General features: G+C 45.2%; 1 protein-coding gene across 1 annotated transcript in view; it reads right to left on the bottom strand.

Moving 5' to 3' along the window:
- rims2a (regulating synaptic membrane exocytosis 2a) overlaps positions 1 to 25691 on the bottom strand; it is a gene marked incomplete at both ends in the record, with an annotated part of 136497 nt that overhangs the window by 33290 nt on the left and 77516 nt on the right. The window contains 15 exon segments of the mRNA XM_080005848.1: positions 292 to 398; positions 1830 to 2015; positions 4627 to 4746; positions 7833 to 7971; positions 11713 to 11781; positions 13345 to 13498; positions 14500 to 14671; positions 16052 to 16182; positions 18697 to 18744; positions 20445 to 20557; positions 21203 to 21218; positions 21220 to 21250; positions 22225 to 22348; positions 22452 to 22551; positions 24618 to 24737. Coding sequence (XP_079861974.1) covers positions 292 to 398; positions 1830 to 2015; positions 4627 to 4746; positions 7833 to 7971; positions 11713 to 11781; positions 13345 to 13498; positions 14500 to 14671; positions 16052 to 16182; positions 18697 to 18744; positions 20445 to 20557; positions 21203 to 21218; positions 21220 to 21250; positions 22225 to 22348; positions 22452 to 22551; positions 24618 to 24737 — 1630 coding nt within the window.

Raw genomic sequence — 25691 nt, 5'->3', positions numbered from 1 at the left:
GCATCAGACACTCTCCTCCTCCCCTAAAAACAAACAGATAATAATAACAGTAGATGGCATCAAATCAACGCTGTCCTTCAGCACACATTGATGAGGGGCACCGAATTAAAAACCAACAAACAAAAAATAAAAATAAAATCATTCCGCTACCAGCCAAAGCCCAAGGTCAGCTCTGCAGACGAGGCTTCAAACCCCCGACGCGATAGGATCCTCGCTCGACCGACACACAGCTCAGCGAGCCGCGAAAGCGCGACAGAAAAACAAAACAAGAAGGAAAGCCGGTGGACTTACTTCTCTCTTTCCCCGTGGGCGGAAGTTGCGGTAGTTGCCGGCCTCGTCTGCTGGACATGGGAGTACTGGTGGGGCTGGTTTGGACCGACCCGCTGCGGGGGTGTGCCCTGCAGAGGACGAGAGCAGGGGATAACGGTCCTCGACCAGACGACTGGAGAAACACGGGAGGGAGGGTGCAGAGGGGCGGCCGTGGAGCACCCACATTCCAGAGAATGGCAGAACGAAATAACTTTTTGGGGGGGGGGTTACGTAAGGAGAACAAAAAGAGTAAGCTATCACATAGGATTAGAAAAATATGAAGACTGCATTAAAAGAAAAGGGAGAATACATTTCCAACATATGCGTAAGCACTTCATCTGCTTATGTAGGATCAGGTGATGAGGGATCGGTGGCAGGAAGAATTGTATCAATCATCCACAAGGTATATATGTTACACACATATATACCTGTTTGATATACAATGTCTGACATGCTGGACAGGAGGTGCTGTCATTATGTGGCTATCGGATGGAGAAATTAAAGGAATGTATGACTCCAGAGGCCAAATAGCTGTAGTATTTGTTGTATTGGCATATTGACAGCTCTGTGTTCACGCCCTTTACACATACCTTTATGTCCGCAATGCTCGTGGAAATGGAAATGCGCACATTGAAGCATGAGCCTTAGTGTCGCCCATAGCTTTAGCATGTCCGCATAATGCATTACATCATGGCAGTAAACGGTGGAGCTGTCTTAAGTTTTCTGGGACCCTCGCAACGCATCCTATATTTTGGAAATATCTCAGCAACGCAAATTAGCAGTGATATTTGGCACGTGACATGCGCGTGGGGGGTGGGGTGGGTGATAGTGGCAGGGAGGGGCATCAACCGCAGGGCACTGATCTGCAATTAAATAAAAGATGCGAGGCGTGAACCGCATGTCCACCCATCAAGCTGCAATGAGAAGGGTGTTCAATGCAGGAGCCGGCAGGCCGCTTCAACCATGCATTCGGATGGTCCCCGAAAAAGGATGAACAAAGAAACAGAGAATGAAAATCATAAAGATTACAAAACAAAAAGCAGTGTTTCCCCAAATCAAAAGGCGTCAGCGCTACAGCTACAACGTCGGGTTGGGTTGTTCGTGCCTGGGCGAATGGGTGGAGAAAATGCTGTTGAGTACAAGTGGTCTTTTTGGGACAAAACATGAACAAAAAGTGGAGGTTAGTTTGGTGCTTGGGCCAGGTTGGTTGGTCGGTCGGTTGTGAGTGTGGGGGAGGGTGGTGCTGGGGTGGGGCAGTTTGCGGAGGGGGGGGGGGGGGTGGGTGAGGTGAGTTGAGGTGGAGGTGGAGCAGGGTGGTGGGGGCGTTAGTGGGGTGGTGGTGTTTCCGGTTTGTTTAAGTTGGAGTTTTTTTTTTGGTGGGTGGTGGAGGATGGGGGACAGTGGAAGTGGGGGGTGGGGGGGACTTATGGGAACAGGATTGTTTTGTTATTTTAAGGATGGAGGCGGCGGAGGGGGTGGGGGGTGCGAGGTGGGTGCCTCTCGGTTCCCTCTGGTCACACCTCGTCAAGGCAGGCGAAGGGGGGGCGGACCTCCCAGACGGCAGGGACGGCATGGACCTCATGAGCGAAGAGTCGTGGGGGCGTTCGGTGGAGCGGGAGCGGGATGAGGGGCGGTCTATTGTGGGCCGCTGGTCCGCCGAGCGGGACCGGCTGTGATACTCGTGTCTACCCGCCGCTCCGTGGCTCCTAGGGAGGGTTATTGAGAGATAGGCAGGCACTCAGTAGGGTCCCACGGCCTGGGTGGAGCGCTAAGGACCCAACGTTAGCTACGCTACGTCCTGTATGGTACACTAAATATGGCCGCTGATAGGGCAGGGCAATGGAATCCACAGTGGGAGGTAATAGGACTGGGGGTGGGTGATGTGCTGTCTCTCCGTTGGTGAGTTGTGTCTGTCTGAGGTAGAATACTTCAAAAAGAAATGTGAAGGGAAGGCAATATTGAGGTATCTTTACAATGTGTAGTCGACTTTACAGTATTGTTAAAGGTTGAAGAAATTATTTTTTGGCACAGCAGTGACAAAGCATGCCCTGTCCTGTAAGAAAAGGTAGGTGAGGTTTGGCATGTAGAGAAACTCATATATATATATATACACACACACACACACAAACACACACACACACACACACACACACACACACACACACACACACACACACACACACACACACACACACACACACACACACACACACACACACACCTCCCCCCCCCCCACACACACACTCATATATATATCACAGTATACAAAGAAAATAAATTCAACTGTTCGAAAAAACACATTTACAAACATTATTATACCAATAGTTATAACTTCATCAACATATAAAAAAGTGACAGGTATAAGGGTGAACAACATGCATAGTTTGAAATACAAATCAATTGTTCCTTATCAGGTTATAATCTTTTTATATCAAATAGTCCTAATATAAACATCATTCAGAGGCCAAAATGAAAAGGAACAGTGGTGTAGTCTCTTAGGGCTGGTAGACACTAAAAAGATTTCTTCCACATAAATAAACAACAAAATGTGCCGCCACAGCAATAATCACACAAGGAGGAGGTGGTGCAAAGCGAAGCCTCCCGGAGGGAAACTAAGCTTAACCTGCGCAAGTAAGACAAAAAGCAATCGTCAAATTCTGAGGGTGAAATGCATGGATCCCTAACTGCACTGCCACGTTAATAGTGTCTTGATGCGGCGGTGCTATTTGTACACATTTAAATGAGGTGTTATGCAAACATTTGGCACAAAACTGGCCCCTTTCTTTGCAAATGAGCCTCATTGCAAATAAAGTCCAATTCACAAACACCGGCGGTAATAGCCTCACGCAGTTAAAGTGACATTATTACCATGGAATTATGAGTGCTATAGCCCTGTCAGGATTGAATATAGCACTGGCACAGCACCCCAATGATTTCCTTACAATTTCACATTTTCATTAGACACTTTAAATGAAACTGTCCTACTGTCCGACAATTATTTTAAGTTTTATATTTATTTAAGAATGATAATTCCTAAAACAGGCAAGTGTATAGCAGTGGTGTAAATGCGTAATGGAGAGTCTCCATTATGCATTTACACACATTTACGTGCCTGCTTCCTCTTTCTCCAAGTAAAACAAATACAAACTGTGTTTCTATTATTTTGGATGTAATTAATATACGTGCCACATGGATGATGTCACTCACGCAAAACAAGGGCAAATTGCACTCAGTACCAAAACCTTATGGCCGTGTTTGCGCTGGCATATCAGCAATATCTTTGGTGAATCGGAAGTTGAGACGGGGCAGGTAGCGGTCGCAATTGATGCGCAAATCATGGCTCTATTAGCGGCCCGCAATCCATTCTTTTCAATCGGTTTGCTCCTCTGAATGGAATAGTAACTTCAGTCTGGGAAATTTGGACTAGAATAAGTTGATCGGGTCACAATCTTGTAGTGTCTGCCAGCCTGAAGTAGTTTGAAGGTTTGTCCAGTAGAGGTGGCGTGCCCGGGTGTCCAGTAACCTGGAGGGTCTTGCAATACAGCAGGAAGGGTCTCCCCGATCGTTTCAAGGAAAAAGCCTCCGCTCAACCAAACCGCTCAGCTGTACCGCGGTTAGGGGGAGATTTTCTGACAACACAGTCAGTCGAGCTCTGCGCCTCGGTCCCGAGGACTCATCACTTTTTAGAGAACTGTGAACGTCATTTCTGACCGACAGCCAGAAGCTTACATGGGGCGGTGGAGGAAGGGGGGTGGGGGTGGGGGGGGTGGTTGGCAGGCACGGTGCATCAAAAGTTCCGGAGCCACAGTGAGCCCAGAGCAATGCATCACAGATGCCAACGTATGGGTGGGCGATGAGCAGCCACCCATGCCACAGAAAACAGGACGACACAGACGCCACTGATCAACGAGCCCCAAAGGGGAATACTGTACATACACAACGGGTCTACATACACAGGGGACACCAGTAGTAAAGAAGAGTAAAATTACCATCCAGCACTGTACTGTACAGCGTGTGTACTTACAGCTACCGTTAGCGACACATACTGTACACGACAGCCCCCAAAAAACTGATGGCGTCCGCTGGTACGGAGGGCGGTTGTGTATTGCAGTGCTTTTACTTGACACGACTCCTTACGAGTAGTGATGACCAGCTCAGTGAGGAAAAAAAACGATGCCATACAGGATATCGTTTTTGTGTCATCACACTGCACAATCACGGAGAGAAAAGAAAAATACAAATTTACGGACGCGGGACAATTTGGGGGAGAGCACAGGATGGCGGACGCACATACACAGCCATACTGTGTGTCAATACCTCTCGTGGTCAAAGTCGGAGGAGTAGGCGCCCTCGGAGTAGGCGCGGGCCATCCGAGTGGAGCGCAGCAACCTCACTGCCTCTTCCCGGCAGATGGGATAGATGCGGTGGTGGTTGCGGCTGGCGGAAAGATATAACCGGAACCGGTGAGGATACTACTTCACGGATTCGTTACAAGTGGAAAAAAAAAAAAAAAAAAAAAAAGGAAGCAAAACAGGAAAACACAACAGAGGGAAATCTGCGAGGGAAGCGTCCAAAGGAGCTCTGTTGCATTCCTGGATGGATTGTGATCACTCGTTCTTATTCTGGCTCGTTTAAGGTTTCTAAACCTGGGATTATATCCACTTAAATATCAACATGATTGGTGAGAGGGGACTCACCTCTGCTGGACAAAAAAAAAATAAAAAATGTAAATCAAAATCGGAAAAACACAAAAACGGCCACTTACAGTATCTTATTCAAGGTAGTGAGACTCAGGTCTTTGGTGATTGAAGAAGAGAGGCTGATTGCAAGATTTCTTATCCGTGACTCATATACTTGTCTATAAAAAATACTGCAGACCCAATGAATTACACCACACTGGCAATATCTGCCAGTAAAAGGAGTGTGTGCGTGCATATGTGTGTGTGTGTGTGTGTGTGTGTGTGTGTGTGTGTGCATTATGCTTATGTGTTTATGATTCTGAAATGAACAGAAAAGGGTGAGTAATGTTGTTACTGGAGAATGGATGAGGAATATGGCTGTAGGCTTTGTCATCTCTTCGCTAATAACCAACCTCCTATTATATAAATACATATATATAAATAATATATAAATATATATATATATATATTATATGGGCATGGAGGGGTGGGGTGGGGATGTATCGGGCTACATGCACGCTCAGGTACTGGTCTACCTGGGGTCGCTCTGAGGATCATCGAGAGGCTGAGTATGTCGGGTTCGAGGTAGGGTGAGAAAATGGCTGCAGGGAACGGAGGAAGGAAGAGAAGATAACGATGGTTCAATGGGGCTGAGGAGGAAGAGGATGAGGAAGACAGAACAGAGGAAGCTCAGAATAAACGAAGAGGAGACGTCGATGGAGAGGTGTTGAAGTTGAGTCAAAAGGGTGTGTTGAGGATAAGAGCGGAGAAAGGAGGAGAAACAGGGCACAGTCTGCCTCCACCGCATCAAGCAGACAGGGGGGATATAGCACCCGACAAACTGTCAATGCTCCCTCCCCAAAAAAAAAAAAAAAAAAAAAAACCCCGGAAAAAATACAGAAATAGCAGCAGTATAAAACCCAACAGATACAAATACAGTGTTTAAGCTTTTGGAAAGATTTAAATAAAACCTTTGTTTCCCTTTAAGCGTTCTGGAATAACATGACGAAACACTTCTCTCTTTAATGTCACAGTTGCAGATGAACACAGAAATGCATACGTACATAGTAAAATGACACAAGCTTCAAATAAAAAAAATACCCCACTAAAAAATAAAAATCATGTATTTTGTATCATGTTAATGGGCTGCTGGGCCTATTCCAAGTTCCCCACGATTCCTCCAAGTCATTTCCTGCGCGGTTTTTAACTGATTCTAATAAATGACCGGAAGTTGTTCATTAAAGTCAAGTTGTGCACTGTCAAAGACAATTTAGATAAGTGCATTTGTCTGTGTCTAAACGCTGATTTAGGCCCCGGCTTCAGAAATACCCACATAAAGTTAATTGGATGGCGGAGAGTAGTGCCGGGGCCGCCGTGCCAAGGCTCTTTATTTCTCGGCGCAACACAGTGCCATCTCTGCTCCTGGGTGGGTGCATCCGCTACAGAGGTGACGCCTCTACAACTACTGAGGCCACGCAGCGTGCAGCGGTGGCGACGGGCGGACGTCTATGTGCTGTGAAAGCTTTCAGAACGCAAAAGAAAATGATGTGATTTAAGGCAGCGACCCTCCCGTCGGGCCCTTCTGTCTTCTTCCAATGCGAGACGGAATTTCTTTGTTGGAATTGAAAGGTTTTGAGTTTGTTAAAGTGTTTCATTTGAATGCCTTCGTACGGAGATGGGAGGAAGCCCCTACTACCAGGGACTCCAGTACAGAGGAAACCAGGGTGGATGTGTAAATCAGTGTATATATACTGCTAGGCAGGTTGCTGTTTCATAACTGGAACATCGTTGAACGACTCAGAAAATTTGTGTAAGATTTTATGTGCGTGTGTCTGTGTGTGTGCGTGTGCGTGTGTGTGTGTGCGTGCATATGCAACTACCTGTACATTTCACAAACCGGCACACATTCATTTGTTTTTTTTTTTTCATTCATGCACGCTGATGTGTGTGCATGCACATTCCCGGAGGGCATTCTGGGCGTGGTTTTTTTTCTACCTGGCGGGGGAGTGGTGGAGGTCGGACACTCTAGAGGTGGAGCCATAGTGAGAGGGCGTGGGGTCGTAGGCCGGGTCCGAACTTCTGCTGCGTGACAGAAGTGGACCGGGTGACATCCCTGGTACTGAACGAGCCCCACGCTGCCCTCTACTGGCCAGCGGAACCCATGGCATCGCCGCAAACAGGGTGTGTGTGCGTGTGTGTGTGTGTGGGGGGGGGTAGAGATCTTCAGAGGGTCCTAAAACTTGGACCTGAACCCAATTGAACCTCATGGGGATTCGTCCCGAGATCAGATTAATTGTTTTCATTTTTTTTTTAATACCCAGAGAGATTTTACAGAAGCCAATGGAACCCGATCCGAACCCAATTGGCCACAAGATGTGGACCCGAATCCGTACGGGTAGTCGGGTTCAGGTAGACCCCTGAAGACCTCTAGTTCACAATCCCTTGTACTGAACGGGCCACACACTCAAAACACAGCCTCCCCAGGACAGGGTTTGTGCGGGGGGGTGGTTCAATGACTGTAATTATTATTTGTAGTTTCGATTTGTAGTAATTTCCAGTGATAAAAAATAAATTCATAAATAATGAAACTCTTTTTATTTTTCCTTCCTAGCTCAAACAGATCACAATACCCCTTATATTTCCATTCCTGATTGGTAAATTCCTCAGCCTGAAAATGGTGGCTTTCCCGCTTCAGCCATCAACGGGACACGAGACAAACTCGTCAGTGAAAATAACAAACTAATTCAACAACGCGAAGGTAAACACAGACGTGTGCCGGGTCATCGGTGGTTAGGGGGTGGGGGGGTGGGGTGAGTTGTGGAGGGAGCAGAGCGTCGGGGTTACCTGGACGGAGGGGGGACGCTGGGAGAGCGCGACCGCGCCCGGTTGATGTCCGCCGACCGGGAGCAGTGGTTGGATGACATCACCTGCTCGGGGACGGACAAGGTGGAGCTCTGGAAGTCTCTGCCGTTCGTCCGGTAGTCTGATGGAGGGAAGGGGAAGAGGAAGGGGAGGATGAAGGACAAAGGAGGAGACAGAATAGCACCAAGGGGTTAAAAAGGGATGGACCGGTGACTGGTAATGATGCAGACCTGAAGTTTCGCAGCCACCGCTACTAACTTCAATCTAACAATCGCGACCAAACTTTTTTTTTTTTTTTTTTAAGTTACGCTCAACGCTAAATGCCGTTCTGCACAGGTGATGGATTTTTAATTTCCATTATGCTGAGTCTCTTCTATTCAAATAAATGAGGACTGGGTTTCCGTACAGGTGTGATTCATTCGCTGTGTTAACATTGTGCATTACACATGAAAATAGCCGTCAGAAACATTATAATGAATTTTCACTGCAAGACTGATTAGTCTATTGAACTTGAAAGAGTTCATTAACCGATGATCAGACGTGGCTAGCAGGCGTGGTTAAGGTCAATGCCTGGCGCTATTAAAGTTGATTGATATTCAATAGAGTGTGTAGCACATTAAAATGAGTTATATATAACCATGAATCAAAAGTAGGATTAAATGGGGAAAATGGGACACAATGACGAAGGAAACTTGACCTTAACTTAAGGAACTCTGATAATCAAATGTTTTCTTCTTGGTAAGTGGTTTTCCCTGTGAGGTTAATAGTGCTTAATGCTTGACACTGAGATGATAGCAAAAAAAAACAAAAAACATCATCATCGAAAATAAGCCACAAAAACTAAGCAAAAAGATCAACCTTTTCAACTTAAAATTGTCATTCTTGTGCAAACAAGCTAAATGTAAAAATAACAACTATCGATTCTGAAGGGTGTCTTATGAAATTCAGGCAAATTAAATCCACTCTTTCCTGTTGACGTGCTCAGGTTGAAGGCGCCTGTTAAGCACAGGCGAAAAGGAAGGAACAAAAAAAACCCTAAACTTTGCTGACAGTTAATAACATCTAATGAGACGGACTGGGCAGGGACGGGAAGGGACGGGAAGACGCCGATACCGATACTATCCCGATGGCAGATTCACTCCCGTCAAGAAGAAATGACTGTGATGTAAACCACTGTTCTCACGATGATTCTGGATTCAATCAAAATCAATGTGACTTCACCGTCCAAATCCACAGCCATCGGTTTGGCAAATGAAATTAAATAAGATGGGGAGATACTTTTGACCCCTTTTCCTGTTTGCAATAGTCACGGTGTCAGTGGTTTGATGCAAAAACTCCAGGATTAACCGGGCTCTGAATGAGAGGAGCCCAGAGGAGGGGTGTTCCCCGCTCCCTGAACGGAGCGAAGGGGATGGCGACGCCCTGAGCAGAATGCTAAACAGGCTGGAGGCGGGGTTTCCCCTCGCTGCTGAACCCTCCAGCAAGCCAGACCACCTGTCTGTCTGTCAGTCTGTCTCTCAACCTGTTTGTCAGTCAGTCTGTGTACCTGTCTGTCCGTCTGTCTGTCTGTCTGTCTGTCTGTCTCTCGGTCTCAGCAGCGTTATTTAACATGAGTTACCACTACCACGTCAAACAACAAAATAAAGGATAAAATAAACAAAAACAAAACTAAAATGAAAAAATGTGTCTGTTATGCTTTTCTTTATTTTCTATCATATAGAGTTTACAGTATAATGTTATAATGTTGAATGTTCCTATTAGATGTGTCCAAAGTGTCACATAATGAGGTAAACTAATGACAAAGGAATCGCCGCGAACAAAACGCTCCGAACGCTCGGTGTTCAAAGGTTTTTTTCTACTCTGCACGAGCTGACATCAGCTCGGATTTCCATATATGGTCATTTGCTCCATCCCATCCACTGTGCGTTTCTTCAAACAAAATCAATAAAAATATTATGTTTTTATTGTAGATGTATTTATTTAATTTCAATTTTTCCAACGTTTACATGTAACTAAAAGCCCCCGCGTGCGAGAGTCCCAGTGCGTCACGGTGTCCGTGACTCCCACAAGCCTGGAGCACGGCAGCGACAAAGGAAGTCCTCGTAGATCTAACACGAGCGAAGCTTCAGCAACAGGATTGCTTGAGAAATAAGCAATCCGGTTGCTGAATCTTCATGCATGTTAGCCTCAAATTTGTTCAGAGGATTTTGGTGGCGCGAAAGTTTGCAGAGTAAAAAAAAAGAGAACGGAGCCCGTGGCTCACGGAACCCGGAACTTGTGCTGAAACCCCATCGGCTCAGAACCAAGGGCTTGGAACACTGAAACAGCCCTTTCTTTGGAACAGTCTGGGTTTGGACGCACGTCACAATGGCTTGAATGCAGGATGTGAGCGGTATGTTCAGCAAAAAAATTCACAAAACATGTTTTGGGGACCTCAGAGACAATATAAAAAGGATCATAATAGCTCCACTTTAAATACATTATCAATGTGGCTGCTTTTGACGACAGACTTCTTGTTCTTCTGCCTCTCTCTCTCTCTCATCCTCTCCCCCCTCCCTCCGTCTTTTTCTCCCTCTCTCTTCCTCCCCCCTCTCTACCTCTCCGCCCCTCTTCACCCATCTCTCTATCGCTCTCCCCCCCTCCCTCTCTGTTTCGCTCTCCCCCTCCTCTTTACCCCACTGACTCCCTCTCAGCCCTTTCTCTCTCTCCCTCTCCACCGCACTGTCCATTTCTCCCTCCCTCACTCACTCTCCCTTCCTCCTGCTCTCTTTCCCACCCACATTTTCTCCCACTCCCTCCTTTCCTCACCCTCTCTGTCTCTCCCGCTTTCTCCCCCCTCTATGCCTCGCTCTCTCAACACCCCTCCCTCTCTCCCTCTCTCTTCCCTCCCTCCTCCCTGTGCACAGTGTGGGCGTGCTGCTGGAAGCATCGAGCAGATCAGAACCTCTCTCTGCACTGTCTCCATGTTTATTTTTATTCTATGTTTGGCTTCACTGTTTGATGTATGTATACTGGTACGTCTCTTCTTCCCTCCCAGTCGCTCTCATTCGATGCAGAGAGTCACAGTCTCTTATCACTCGAATCAATTTGTTCTCTCTACCTTTTTCCCACTCCAGACATGCCACCCTTACTTGAATATCTGAATCATATTTAATGCGAATACAATAATATGGAATTATGTATTGGGAGTTTGTGGTGGGGGAATCGTGAAAAGAAACATTTCACTTGTGAACTAAATATTAACGGTTGGATTATGTTAGTGCTGCTGTACCTTTTTTCTTTTCTGCCAAGAGGTCAAGTTTGACTTCTGGTCACGGAATACAAAATAAGAACCACATCCCCCGGCTTCAACTGAGATTCAATGAATAGATTCCATGAATACACAAGTGAAAAGTATACTTCAGTGTTAAGTATACTTGATTGATGTTTGTTGTAGTATATTTATTATACTTTTTATGTATTCACAATTAATGTACAAATGTCGGGTTAAATTGAAGCCACTTAAGTTGTACTTAAGTATAATGCACTTTAGAGCTGTTTAAATATATCAAAAATATATTCTTAATCAACAATTGGTTATTTTTGATGACCAAAATAACACACTTAAAGTATACTAATGTACAGCCTAAGTTATGTTAATGTTTCAATATATTTGTGTACTTTCACCACATTTACAGCATATTAATAACTAGCATACTAAATCTATAGTAGAGATATACTTTTAACACACTTTATATATATTAAAAAATACTTTCAGTATCTACTTTTTTTCCCACTTGGGATAAGTATCTGAAAATTCAGTGAGAGTATCTAAATGTTGCAGCGACGCGAACCGCCGTCCTTGAACCTCCGTCCATCTTACCTGTTATGACTCCAACACCGTCCTCACAGTCATAGTCTGAGATCTCACTGTCACTTATCCTCTGGGATCCTTCAGGCGGAGAGATGGAGAGATGGACAGAGATGAGGAGGAGAGTGAGAGATCAGGTAGGAGAAGGCGAGAAAAAACTGCCTTCTCCCTACTGGTTATACTGGGCGCAGATAACCCCGCCATAACGAAACTACTCCCACTCCAATGAAACGACCGGCGGAGGGGACGGCGTTCACTTTCATAATACACAGTACGCGAGGGCTGAATTCACTGAAAATAAAGCTCCCTCCGCCCAATCTGTGCCACTTTGAAAATGACACCAAGCCTTCAACCCTTCAATATACACACTATACGGCTCTGATTCGCCATCTTTCCTTCAAGACATCTTCCCACCGTTCAGTCAACTTAACTCAACTGGACACTCGTGGTTTTTGCAGAAATGACAACTGCTTCACGCTCGTGCTTCGGCCGCTCATCTCAGCTGGACTTGAAACTTTTTTCCTTTCTTTTGTTTTCACCCCTGCACACCGACACGTTTACGGCAGTGGAACTATCTGGGGGAAATGTGAGCAAGCCTTAAGTGTCTGACGGAGGCGCTGTGCCGAGGAGGGGGTCCTGTGAAACGCTAGACTAGAGTGCGCTGGAATACGGCGCGTTAGTGGGATCTGTTCACACAATGTGGCGACGGAGAGTGAAGTAAAGAGACAGGCGCGGTAACGGGATCTCTGCTGCTTTTCCGACGGAGGAGAACAACAAGTACAGAAGAAGGGGCGAGCTCCAGAGAAAAACTGTCGATCAGTTATGCACCGCGGCTCGCCCTCGTGAGTTGTAATCACATTTTTTTTTCCGAGTTTGTTTTCTGTATTTCATGGATGATATGAAATACACATTATTCACATACAAACTCACATGTTCCAAGAAACAGAAGCAAATGAAAAGTGGGCTGCAAAAACCGGCAAAACAATTCAGCTCAAGAGGGAAACATCATCATTCAGGAAAGGAATACGAAACGATAGACTGTACATCGCAAACCAGTGGTCCAAACTGTCAAACCATACTGTTTCTGACAGGGATGAACAACACACTGAGCTGGAAAGCAGAGGAGTAACTGAGGGTTCACAGCTATCCAATCGGAAGGGCGAGGGACAGTAAACGTGTAGGTACAAAAAGAGGGAGGGATCACTGTGCCCCAAATCTCTGCTTCTTCCCACTAGAAGTGTATACTTGTCTGCTAATTTTGGCCCAGCGTCAAAGGATTGGTGTGGAAACTTGAAATGAGTTCAATATCCACCAATATGAGTTTGGCCAAACGTGTTGAATATGTCATATTATATTAAAGGAAAAATGTGTATCCCGCATCCAAAAAAAGTGAAAAATGAACACGTAAGCAGGGCTGGAGAATCAGGGCACAGAAGAGCATTTCCCAAAACAAAGAGTAAGACTCAAACAAAACGCCATGAGGAGGCACAGCCCGGAACTTGAGATCCTTTACCTGAGTTATGCGCGCATGAACCTTTGTCTGTAAAAAGCAGCGGCATTGAGGCAGTTAGGACGACACACGAGAATCGACAACAAGCGAGTGCATTTTTCAGTTTTGGGGGCGCGTGTCGATGCGCTACGTACTCTGCAGCCGCCGCGTGGGGCTCTCTCCGTGGAGCTGCCTGCGCTGTGTGTTGGGGGAGGCACGGGGGAGCGGCACCGAGGACACGTCGTGCGTCTGAAGCTTGTACCAATGTGGTTCATCGTCCAGGAGGGCCGTCTCCAGCTCGATCAGGATCTGTGGCGGTAGCGGAACAATTTGGAAAAATGTGTGCGTTCATACAGTAAGGCAAGGAAGCCCCACACATAAACATATCAGACATTGCACGTACATACAGTGGTAAAAGTAGACATCTGTATGTGCTGTACATGTAGGTGCAAGGATATATACAGACACACACATTGTGCAATTACTGTGCAATATTTTGTAATAACACCATAACAACATTGCAGATGTTGTAATATTTTTTTATATTTTATGTATTCATCCGATCCAGTATGTCCATCTATATTCACATTTTTGAATACAGTCATGAACACAGAACACAACCATACTGCCACTTAACCCCAGCTACTGCCTTTGAATTGAATTTATCCTGTGCATAGAATCACATTATTATTATTTTTTCAGAATGTTAGGCTTTTTTCATTACCTGTACAACAATGCACCCATACGTACCTCTCCAAATTCATTGTATATGAAAATGTAAATGCAGAATAAACAGACTGTGATTGGGACACACCCAAGCATATACCGGGGTATATACTGTATATAGTATACACACACACACACACACACACACACACACGCACACGCACACGCACACGTACACGTACACGTACACGCACACGCACGTGCAGATGCATGTGCGCGCGCACACAGACACATTTGAATAGGACAGATGTGACCCCTGGGCCCGAACAGCCACCGGCCCCTTGTGGTTATTTCATAAGTTATTTCATCCGAACAGACTTGCAGAGTGAAAACAGATAATGACGGTGTGTTCTGCAACCGTGTTGGACAAGGACGGAGCCACCTAAAAGCCTTGTAGTGGCCGGGAGCTTTATTAAGGGCTTGACCCCATTCAGGGGAGGATTAGCTGAGTCGTCAGCGAGTGTCAGGGAGTGAGCGTCCCAGATGCCCCCTGGTAGGCAGGGCTGCAGCGCGGGAGGGAAGTGCAGGGTGGGGGTGGGCGGGCGGGTGGGCGGGTGTGGTGTGGGAAGTCTTGGGCTCCTTACCTCTCCCAGGAATTCACTCTCCTCCTCCCTCACCCGGGCCTGGTCCCACAGCGTGATCTCCAGCATGCGCTCGCGGAACTCCCTCCGGTGCACGGGCGAGTACATAAAGGTCTGGTTCCATTTGGGTTCTAAGGATTTCTTTACTGTTTTTGTTCTCCTCTTGCTTTTGTCACTGGAGGAACAATAATTCAAACTGTTTTTATTTACAACCACTGCAGAGAACAGCCATGAAAACACACAACACAGGTCGGACGCACGCCACGACACAGCACAGCACAGCATGGGACACGGCACTGTGGCATGCTGGGAAAAAGAGGGGTGAGTGTTAGATGACCGCCCTGTCCTCAATGCTCCAGGCTTCTCTTTGTGCAGTCCTCAAATCTGGATGTGGTCCACAAAATATAAAACAAGTGCATACACCAATCAGCCACAACATTAAACCACTAACAGGTGAAGTGAATAACATTGCTCATCTCGTGCCAGTCAAGGGATGGGATACATGAGCCCAAGGTACATAAGTAGATACATAAGTGAACAGTCAGTTATTGAAGTTGATGTGTTGGAAGCAGGAAAAATGGGCAAGCATAAGGACATGAGCGACTTTGACAAGGGCCAAATTGTGATGGCTAGACGACTGGGTCAGAGCATCTCCAAAATGGCAGGTCTTGTGGGGTGTTCCCGGTAAGCTGTGGTTAGTACCTACCAAAAGTGGTCCAAGGAAGGACAACCGCTGAACCGGCGACAGGGTCATGGGCACCTATAGCTTCACTGATTCATGTGGGGAGTGAAGTCCAAGTGTCGCAAAAATTGCTGATAAAGTTAATGCTGCTATGATAAAAAGGTGTCAGAACACATAGTGCATCACAGTTTGCTGTGTATGGGGCTGCGTGGCTGCAGACCGGTCAGAGTGCCCGTGCTGACCCCTGTCCACCGCCGAAAGCATCTATAATAGACATGTGAGCGTCCAAACTGGACCATGGAGCAATGGAAGAAGGTGGCCTTGTCTGATGAAACGTGTTTTCTTCTACATCATGTGGATGGCCGGGGTTAGGGTCCGATCTGATCGAGCATCTGTGGGATGTGCTGGAACAACAAGCCCGATCCATGGGGGGGTCTCACCTCGCAACTTACAGGACTTAAAGGATCTGCTGCTAACGTCTTGGTGCCAGATACCACAGGACACCTTCAGAGGTCTGGTAGAGTCCATGCCTCGACACGTCAGTGCTGTTTTGGCGACACGGTGGGGAGCTACACGATATTAGTTGTGTTTAGTGGTGGTTTTAATGTTGTGGCTGATCGGTGCATACACGCATGCAAACTGATACAGTCAAATCTTCGAACTATCTTTCAACACTACAGCAAACAAAACAGAAATATACTAAAACTAAATATTACATTCGAAAGAAAATTGCAATGTCAAGCTCTCCGTTGCTCTCTCCAAATTAAAATAGGTTACAACGTAAAGTGAATGGAGTGAGTGGTATAACAACAGTAAAACGTGTGTGACCACATAGGGGGGAAAAACCACAGTAAAAACTGTTTCTACTCTTACCTTCTGTCCGGCAGGAAATAGATTTTGACATAGGGGTTCCTGGGCCGGCCATCTTCCCTCGCTGGCAGGTCCTTGGCGCCCAGAATGGTGACAATGAGCTGATGGCCGACTTTGTCATACCAGAGTTTGACCTGCAGGGGCAGAGCGGAGACCATGCGATGAGAGACCGCTTTAGACCGAGAGTTCGAAACAAAGGAAAGAAATAGAAACACAGGGGAATGATGCAGGAGAAGACAACTTGGTTGAGGAGGAATAAAACAAAAGCTACATGTACGTGTTGAGTTCTAAAAAGGGAAGGCCCGTGATGTTTAGAAGCCATAAAATGGATCGCACTTATTGAGGTGAGATCGATTAGGCATCTTTTTAAGGTCAACCGAGGTGTCTCAGTGAACTGATGAACCCACAGTCTGGCTGAGGAGACATCGTGTTCTCCTGCATCTGCCCTGTGCGTTAAACAGTAGAAGGATTTCCACCGGCTAACGTAGCGTCCACTAATGTGCTGAGCAGGGAAACCTATCCAAGCTTAACGTAGATACTTGCTGCAACATGGAGATACCGATGGTATGAATATGCAAGTCTGAATTTGAGATCCCTATTGACGCTTGAGCTTCTAAGTGCTTATCCTGAGGACTCGACACTGCAGAGGTTGACACCGGACTGGTTAATAGCAAATGCATCACTGACAATGCTGGTTAAAGGTGTTTGACAAAACGTGTATGGAGGGCGCTACCGTCATACAATGAGGTAAGTGTTCATTTTTAAAATGCACATATTAACGCCAGATTCGGGAAAAAAACGTCGTCCCCCCCCGCGGAGACAAACAAAGTGTACTGAATGGAGCTGAATGTAATTGGATCGAATGTCATTTTAACTCCGCCGAATTGGGGTGAGATGCTGAAGGCGACGTTTCCTACAATTTGCGGCGCGTGCGCTCGCCTGAAATGGTCCCCGCGTCGCCGTCTAATACCCACGGTCCTCAATAGCGTTCTCTCAGATATTCAGTGCATATTGACAAGCGGAAATCGGTCATGCAGCGTGTGAGCGGAGGCGTCGACAGCTCACACCAGAGGGAAGTATGGACACACGATGAAGACACTTAGAAGAGGATCAAAAGAGAGCGGATGAGAAAGAAAGATGTAGCTTCTAAGCGCTTGTCCATACTTTGGATAAGTGATCGTGGAGGTCGGGGGTGGTGGTGGGGGGTGGGGGTGGGGGTGGGGGTGGGGGTGGGGGGTGGGGGCAGGGTCTGCACCATTTCAAAACCATAGCTTTGTGTCTTATTCATGCAGCCAAGCGGGAAAGGGCATTCAAGACAAGTTGAGAGACTGGACATTGGCACACGACATACAGTAAAGGGGCTTATGGTCAAACAAGTTGGTACTCCACTACTATACTGCATCTATAAGGCACACTCTTAGGGGAAATATTAACCCTGGAGGAGCACACTATTCCAATACACAATATACTGTAAATCTCACATCGGAATTGCAATGTGTCCTAGCCGATCATTAATCATAACAAAGGAAGCCTGTTTCAAGGGTGCATACAGTCCTCCATCGTACTCACACTACAAACAAACATACACTCACAAACCCAAACCTGTTCAACTACCTGCATTTACATTCCCTGTCTTATACTGTATCAAGGTTCTTAAGCAATTCTAAATGAGAAAGTGCGGATCGTTGCATGGTCATATGACGTTTTCGTCACAATCTTCCGTATAAACAAGGTTGAGATTAGTCTAAGGCAAAACAACCGAATTGTAAACAATAAGTAAGTGACAATAAGTGAAAACATTGAATATTACTGTATGGATAGCAATTAACAAAAAACAGCCTATGCAAAAAAGAAAAGGGAAAACCGACCAATCCACCAATCAAAAAATAAAAAAATAAAAAATCTGAAATTCAGATGATATCATATGTTTATAGATTAAAAGACCAACCAAACCATCAAAGGTTTGGTTGGTTTGAAGTCATTGCATTTTGCTTACTAATTAATTCTCATCTGCACAGGAAAACGCCATCTGCCCTCACACAACATCGGGAAGGTAAACTCCAAACCCATCGACCTTAATTTGTTGTTCTCTATCCTTTTTAGCCTGCATTGGCAGTTTTTTTTCAGGCCTGCTTTTACACTGAGACAGAAAGTAAAGACCATAATATAGAGGGTGTAATATTAAAAAAAAAAAAGTTTAACTAAGTTTAAAAAATTCAGGGAGACACCCTCCAGGATTGACGTTGGGCACTGTCAGCGACACCACCTAGGATCTACAGCCCCAGCTTTAGGGCGGAGAATTCACTAATGTCTGTTGAAGAAACCAGGCGTTGCAATGGACTGTCTCTTTGAAAAAAAGAAAAATAAAAACGTTTTTTTTGATTAGTTGGGCATGCAGTACCCGGGCATAATGGCAAAAATGGGGTTAACAAATGGGTACCAATGAGTAATAATAAATAGAATCATAATCATAATGAGACTGGTCAAATCAAAAAACGATAAAGATGACACCACGAACAGCACCGAGAAGGGAAGTTAAAGCTGCCATTTCCCAGGGAGTGCATTTTCCAGAGTATGGAAAAAGAAAAGAAAGGCCATGTCAAACAGTCAACGAGCGAGCACCAAATAGAGAGTGTGGGGCCCTTTACCTGTACCCTAGGGGGGAAAGGCGTTGTTCTTCTACTAAGGCTTTGGCTCTGGATAAGCAAAATTAAACAGCAAAAGAAAAAGAAACTGCAATAAAACCAAAAAAAAAAAACCCCCACAAAAACAACAGCACACACAAACCCCCCCCCCCCCCCCCCCCCCCCCACACACACACACACACACACGCACACACACACACACACACACACGTATCGTACAGTTGAATACACTAAACACCACGGAAAACAACGGCAATAAGAATGTACATTTTCTCTTTCCTTCATTCCTTCATTTTTCTTACGACTGCAGCCATGTGGGTTAGTGTCTGTCAGCTCTTTTCCCCGCGCTGCGGCTCCTCGGAGGCTGGCCGCCGCCAATGGCTTTTGGAGGAAATTATCGATGACTCATAACTGTACTACGTCTTTTCTCCTCCTCTCCGGGGCCACTTCTCCTCCGCTTCAAGCGCTTTGCGTCACGCGCCGCATCTTTGCAGACCCGCCATGCCCGAAACAACACTCGAAAGCCTCCATTTTATTTGGGAGAAAATACTCCAGTCTTCACAAAGAGATCTTGGAACACACGCTCCGACACGAGGCCATAGAGGGATATATTGATAGATTCAGCGTTTTTTTTGTGTTGCTTTTAGACTATACGGGCAGGGTTTTGGGGGCTTACAGAGAGGATGCTCCGGTATTTCAGTTGGTTTGTTTTGGACTTTTCTGATCAGCGCCTCTCTTCGTCCAACAACTGTAAAGGCCCTCTGTTCTTTCATCAGAGCGACTAATAAAACAGCCCCTCACCTCTCCCCAACTTCTCTGTCCCCCGTTTTTTTTTGTTTTGTTTTTTACATTGGAGGGAACAAAAGACGCCTCGGAGGTGTTACCCTTAAATCAAACCTAATTCTCCCGTTTAGCTCCCCATGTTTGAGTTTGATTTATCCCTCGTCTTAATGCGGCCCGCTCAACTGGCTTACCCCAGGAGTGTATTTTATAGCGGATAATGGACAACACGGAGTAACTTGATCTACAGTCCTGCGCAGGGTTGGTAAAGGGCCAAACGGAGCACACCGAGCGAAAGGAGCGCGGCCCCTTGCAGCCTTTATGCTCTTTGTCTTCTCTGAAGATTTTTAGGGAGCGCGGTAGGAGAGGGTAGATTCTTTTTTCACATACTTAAAATGCTTTTGGCTCATCGCACACATGACTAACACTGCGATGGGGTGACAGGCGGACGCCATAAACTTTTCCTCTCTATTGGCCCGACGCCTTATTTTCACTTACTTGGAAGGACGCTACACCTCCATCTCACAGGCGTTGGGTTGCCGATGTTACGGCACATTTAAAGCTTGAAAAACTGAAATATTCAACCAGGGGATCAACCAAGAGATTTGACAAGGAGTGGCAGCCATTTTAGATTTTTTCTTTGACCTGGAATTTGACCTAGAGACTTGGAACCATAATCAGTAAATAGACTGAACTGAATGAACAACTCACAATCTCTGTAAAAAAAAATCTATGTAATAACCTTTCGTTTCTGTCTTTTCCCTTTGTTGTTTATTTATTGTTTTTTTTGTCTATATTTTTTATTGGGTGGGTGGGGAAGTTGTTGTGTGTACGGTGTACACGTATGTAGGTTATTGCATTGAAAAAAACACAAAACACAAATATTTCAATAATAATGACTTTGAGACTTTGTGATACCTACTATGTTTTTTTTGTGAATGAGTGAAAGCTACACCGCTGAGACTACTTACTGAGAGCTGTCCTGACAGGTACTGGGGGGCGTCTCGCAGCATGCTGGGGCTCATGGGAGACGTGACGGAGATGGAGGGCCGATCCATCTTCTGGGACTCGAAAGAGCTCGAACCTGGAACGGACGCTGAGATTTATTCTTTTGTGGACTCATGTACAGTAGTGGTAGCGTAGTTGTGTGTGTGTGTGTGTGTGTGTGTGTGTGTGTGTGTGTGTGTGTGTGTGTGTGTGTGTGTGTGTGTGTGTGTGTGTGTGTGTGTGTGTGTGTGTGTGTGTGTGTGTGTGTGTGTGTGTGTGTGTGTGTGTGTGTGTGTGTGTGTGTGTGTGTGTGTGTGTGTGTGCTGGGTTCGGTAGCACAAAGAGTAGCAGGAAGGTATTGGGAAAGAGATGGGTAAAAGTTGACATTTCACATAGGAGAGAGGAGGAAAAAAAAGATGGAAAATTAACAGGAGGGCAATGAGTGCTCGAGTAGCTAACTAGATCGATAGAGAGAGAGAGAGAGCGAGAGAGATGAGAGAGGGAGAGAGGGAAGGAAAGAGAAGAGAAGCAATCTACAGTGTCAGAATGATGGAATCCACTCTTGTCTCGGACGCTCCCTGAGCTTGATGTTTCTGGGTTGATTAATAGGGTAAAATGGGCTCTAAACGAGAGCCACGGCTTCAGAAGACAGCGGAGGGAGGAGGGGGAGATAAGGGAGGAGGAGGAGAGGAGAGCAGAGAGAAGAGGAGAGGAGAGAATGACACGGCCAGACCAGACTCACTTGATTCCAGTTGTGACGTGTGTGCTGTCCGGTATCCTCGGAATATCTCTGAAATAATGAAAAGAGAGAGGGAGACGAGAGAGAGAGAGAGAGAGAGGAGAGCGAATGAGGAAGGGATTGGGGGCTCAATAAGAGCAAATGCTGAATGCACTGTGCTTTAATGACCCTAAGCACCGCATTAGTCTTCATTTACCCGACGGCTCCCTAAGCAGTTCGAGGCTGGTCGGAGGCAAAGCAGTGGCTGCTGCCCCCCCGGCCCCCTCCTCACCCAAGTCAACCACCCACCTCACTCCAGCACGCCACACCCGAAAGAACATCTGTGAACGTCTGCCTGTCCAAGCATTCTGCTCTGGCTTTCTGCTGCCTTGCATTTGATCTCCCTACTGTATAGAGCCAAATAGGTCCAAAAAATTGGTTGAATAGTCCAAAAAATGTCTATGAGCACAGCCCTATCAGAATCAAAATCAGTTTATTTCGCTCAGTAGATTTTCATGTACTGTACGAGGTGATTCCATGCACAGTATAATAAAATCAAAAGGCTATGGAAGGGGCTAAGTAGCAGCATCATTTCTGTTATTGGCTGTGGGTATAAATACAATTATATGTATACAACATTAACAAGGGATGAGTAGGTTTGAATTATGACCATGTTATTACTAAATTATTACATATCTAGAATGTTATTACAATATATTAAACAGTTATAGCACAAGTTGTGGTTGTGTGTGTGTGTGTGTGTGTATAGGCTGGATGATATACATCACTATTTCCTATAGATAAATACTGTAATTAGCTCATTTGAAAGAGTAGAAATGTGATATACTCATAAACTGCTTATCGCTCTATGTAGAGCAATGTTTTCACCTGACAATAGCAAAATTATTTTTATCTTATTATATATATATATATATATATATATATATATATATATATATATATATATATATATATACTGAATATATATTATCATTCTTATGAAAATTGCTGTGAATTGCGTGCGGTGTTGTGTTGAGAGGTCTTACCCTATCGGCCTTGACACCACCAGCTCCACCTGGGGCTCAGGCTTGGATTCCAGTATGATATTGTAAACTTCTTTAAATGTGGCTCCTTGTAAAAGTCTCCCGTTCCACTCCAGCACCTGGTCACCTGGGGAAAAGCACAGGAGACGTAAAGCTCTGACGCTCAGAGCGAACCGTCCCTAAAAAGAGACGAGAAGAGAGTTTGAAGAGATGTTTCTTTTGTTCTCTACCTGGTCTGAGGTGCCCGACAGTGTCTGCTAAACTTCCTTTTCTCACTTTCGTGATGAAAGCACATAGTCTACCAGACTCTGTCATCTTACCACCCACCACCTGTGGAAGGAGAGAGGGAACAAATGGATGTTCATGTAAAAAAAAAAAAATAATAATAATAAGTCAGGATACTCCTTGAACTCCAACAGTTAGAAAACATGATTATTCCTGTGTTGAAGGCAGTAGGAGGAGTTTTCGCACAATGTTTCAGTTTTCATGTTTGTTTTGGATGAATTTAGGAAATTTGAAAATGAGAAAATCTCATTCCAAGTTTTCCGATAGAAGGCACATATTATGTCTCTCTTTTTTTTGTGACGAAAAGTAATGGAAATGTCCCAGACATTCCAAAAACGACCAATAGTACCTTGACCAGAGATAGAAACTACTGGCCTTATCACATGTTGTGGGGGTTTTGTCTTGAACCTTTTGCCTACCAGAGATGCTTCCTTAAGAAACAGCCTTATGTCATCTGATAGTACTATCTGTTGCTTTGCAGCGGTGCCTGCCCGTGGGCAACAACCGTACAAACACACCAACAGAGAGCCATCCTGCTGTGGCCCACTCAGTCTACACGGGCATGGGGCGAATAAAAAAATCCCCTCCTAATGGCAGCTGAATGCCAACATACAAAGGAGCTTAGGGAGGTCTGCTAAATGAAATGGCTTTATGTAACAGGCACGAAGCCGCGGGCGGGGCGGGGCGAATTAGAGAGCAGGAGAGAGAGAGAGAGAGCAAGGGAGATGGACAGTATCGGCATGGGATGGCAGCCTGACTGATGGACCGACTGTCTAGGTTGGGGGCTGCGTCGGGCTGCTGCTGAGCGGACACAAACACGGAGACACAAATATGCCATTTCAGAGACCTCACTCAATCAGTAAGGATTCCCCCCTCCCCATCTTGCGTCCACTGACTCAAACACACACACACACAAATTAGTTAAAGGTGAATTACAGCTCTCAAATCCGAAAAAATACCATGTTACATAAATCTTATTTATCTGTTTTTGTAAACAGTTAAATAATACTAATATTATACTAACTAATAATACAATTATACTTTAAATTAACTAATACTTTACATTTTTAAATTAAATGTATAGTTATGGTAGTATATTATTATTATTACCATTAATAGCAACAACAACAACAACAATAATAATAATAATAATAATAATAATAATAATAATAAATGGCTGATGATATAAGAACAATTTAAGAACTGTAGTTTAAACCTACAGTAAAATTTGGTTCCTGACCATGTTTGGTAAATTACAGCACTTGATATCAAACACCGCACATTAATATTCATCTAGGGGCGAATGAAGCCTCTCATGAATATTAACTCTGAGTAAATTATGTAATTGATAATTGGAAGTCAAGGGGCCACGCGACAGGACGACAGAATTCAGCGTCACAGATTGGCTTTTATTTTGTTTTATTGAGTGTTATAATTAGTAGTGACTAATGAGAGTGAAATCACATGATCACAAGCATCTACAGTTGTAGTTGTGACACACCCGATGCATTATGGGATATTCATGCCAGCGTGGTGTACAGTGCTTACATACTACATTCCAAATGAGCAAACAAGGGTTTCGGATTTACTAAACACAAAAATATATTTTTAGAATTGTATTTATTATTTAAAAGCCACTTTAAATTCATTAAAACAGAACAATTCAAATTTTTCTTATCGCATTGCCAATTTAACTTTTGTATATATTATATATTTTGTATATATATATTTTTTTATCAGTATAATAAAAATTGCAATTCATTAACCGTGTTTCATTTCACCTGCATTTAACTTTAAGGTTTTCATCCCATAATTAAGTCTGCAAATGTCATTAAACCTTGAAAATGGAAAACAGACATTATATGAACCTCATCAAATCCAATAACAAATATACACATATAAGCTGATCAGGAGGGACGGTACTGAATGTGGCAATTTTGAACATTTCAACATTATGTTGAAAAGGAAATTGTTTTGTTCATACGGCTTTTCTGCTTTTCACCTTTAAGTATTTTTTACTTGTTTCATTCACACACACACACACACACACACACACACACACACACACACACACACACACACACACACACACACACACAGAGAGAGCTCACCTTCAGTCCCAGCAGAGCTCCCGAGTCTCGAGGCACGCTTCCATCCTTCATGCGTTTGTTGAGCAAAATGCGCCCTATTAGGCGATCTCCATCTTTGGACGGCTGCCATGTCACCGGGTGCTACAAGGTCAGAGCAACACACCTCGTGTTTTACAACTCATCCACTTAGGATTCATCACTTTAGACCAAAACAGATGATTGTCCATTGTGACGGAGAAGGGGGGGGGGGGCAGAGGGGGGGAGTGGTGGGTGTGCCGATTCACTTGGAAAGGAAAGTTCACACAAACCCTGCAGGGATTTAGATAGACAGTGCTGTCGTATTGCCAACGGTGCCAAATTCAAGCGACAGCCACTTCTTCTACCTTCTACAACTTGTCAAAAAGGGCTTTGTTGTTTTGCTTCACATTTTCCCGAGCTTGTGTGAACCTGCCGATGTGAGGGCTGAGTTGGAGCTTCATGCAGCAATCCATGCAGAGAGAAAGGCAGCCCCCCCCCCCCGAACTCTCCGCCTGAAACCGGCTCCGGAGAGAAGCAGGCCTCGCTCCAACGCTCCCCAGAATACAAGCGCATGGTATGACCAGCAGCAAGTGGAGTACCGAGGGCGGGCGGTGGGGTGGGGTGGGGTGGGAGAAAGCAAACAGCATTACCATGGAAAAGGTGGGGTGGGGTGGGGGGTGGGGGGGGTCGGCATTCTATGACAAACCAATTGAGAGATAAACAATGAGGCGATTGATTGATTTTTTTTCTTTCTTTAAGGAAGATCAAAAAAAGGCGTGAAGGACAGCAGAGAGAGAGTCAAAGCCACAAAACACGGTAGTCGGGTGTGATCACAGACATGGCAGTGAAAGGGGAAAAAAGAAAAACAAACTTCCTCATCGGTCGGTGCAAACACAAATCCAATCTTCCCCGATTCATTTTTTTATTTTGTTTCGTTTTGATGCTTTTTTTTTTTTCCTTGTTTCTTTCGAGTGTGCTTTCGTCTTGGGTTTGGTACTGAAGTGAGTGCAGAGGTTGGGGGTTGTGGGGGAGTGGGCAGGGGGCGGGGGTCCTGAGAGGTGTGCAACAGGGCAGGAG

This window comes from Zeus faber, assembly GCF_960531495.2.
Source record: "Zeus faber genome assembly, chromosome: 8".
Classification (NCBI taxonomy): Eukaryota; Metazoa; Chordata; class Actinopteri; order Zeiformes; family Zeidae; genus Zeus; species Zeus faber.
This window is presented reverse-complemented; position numbering and strand designations above follow the sequence as displayed.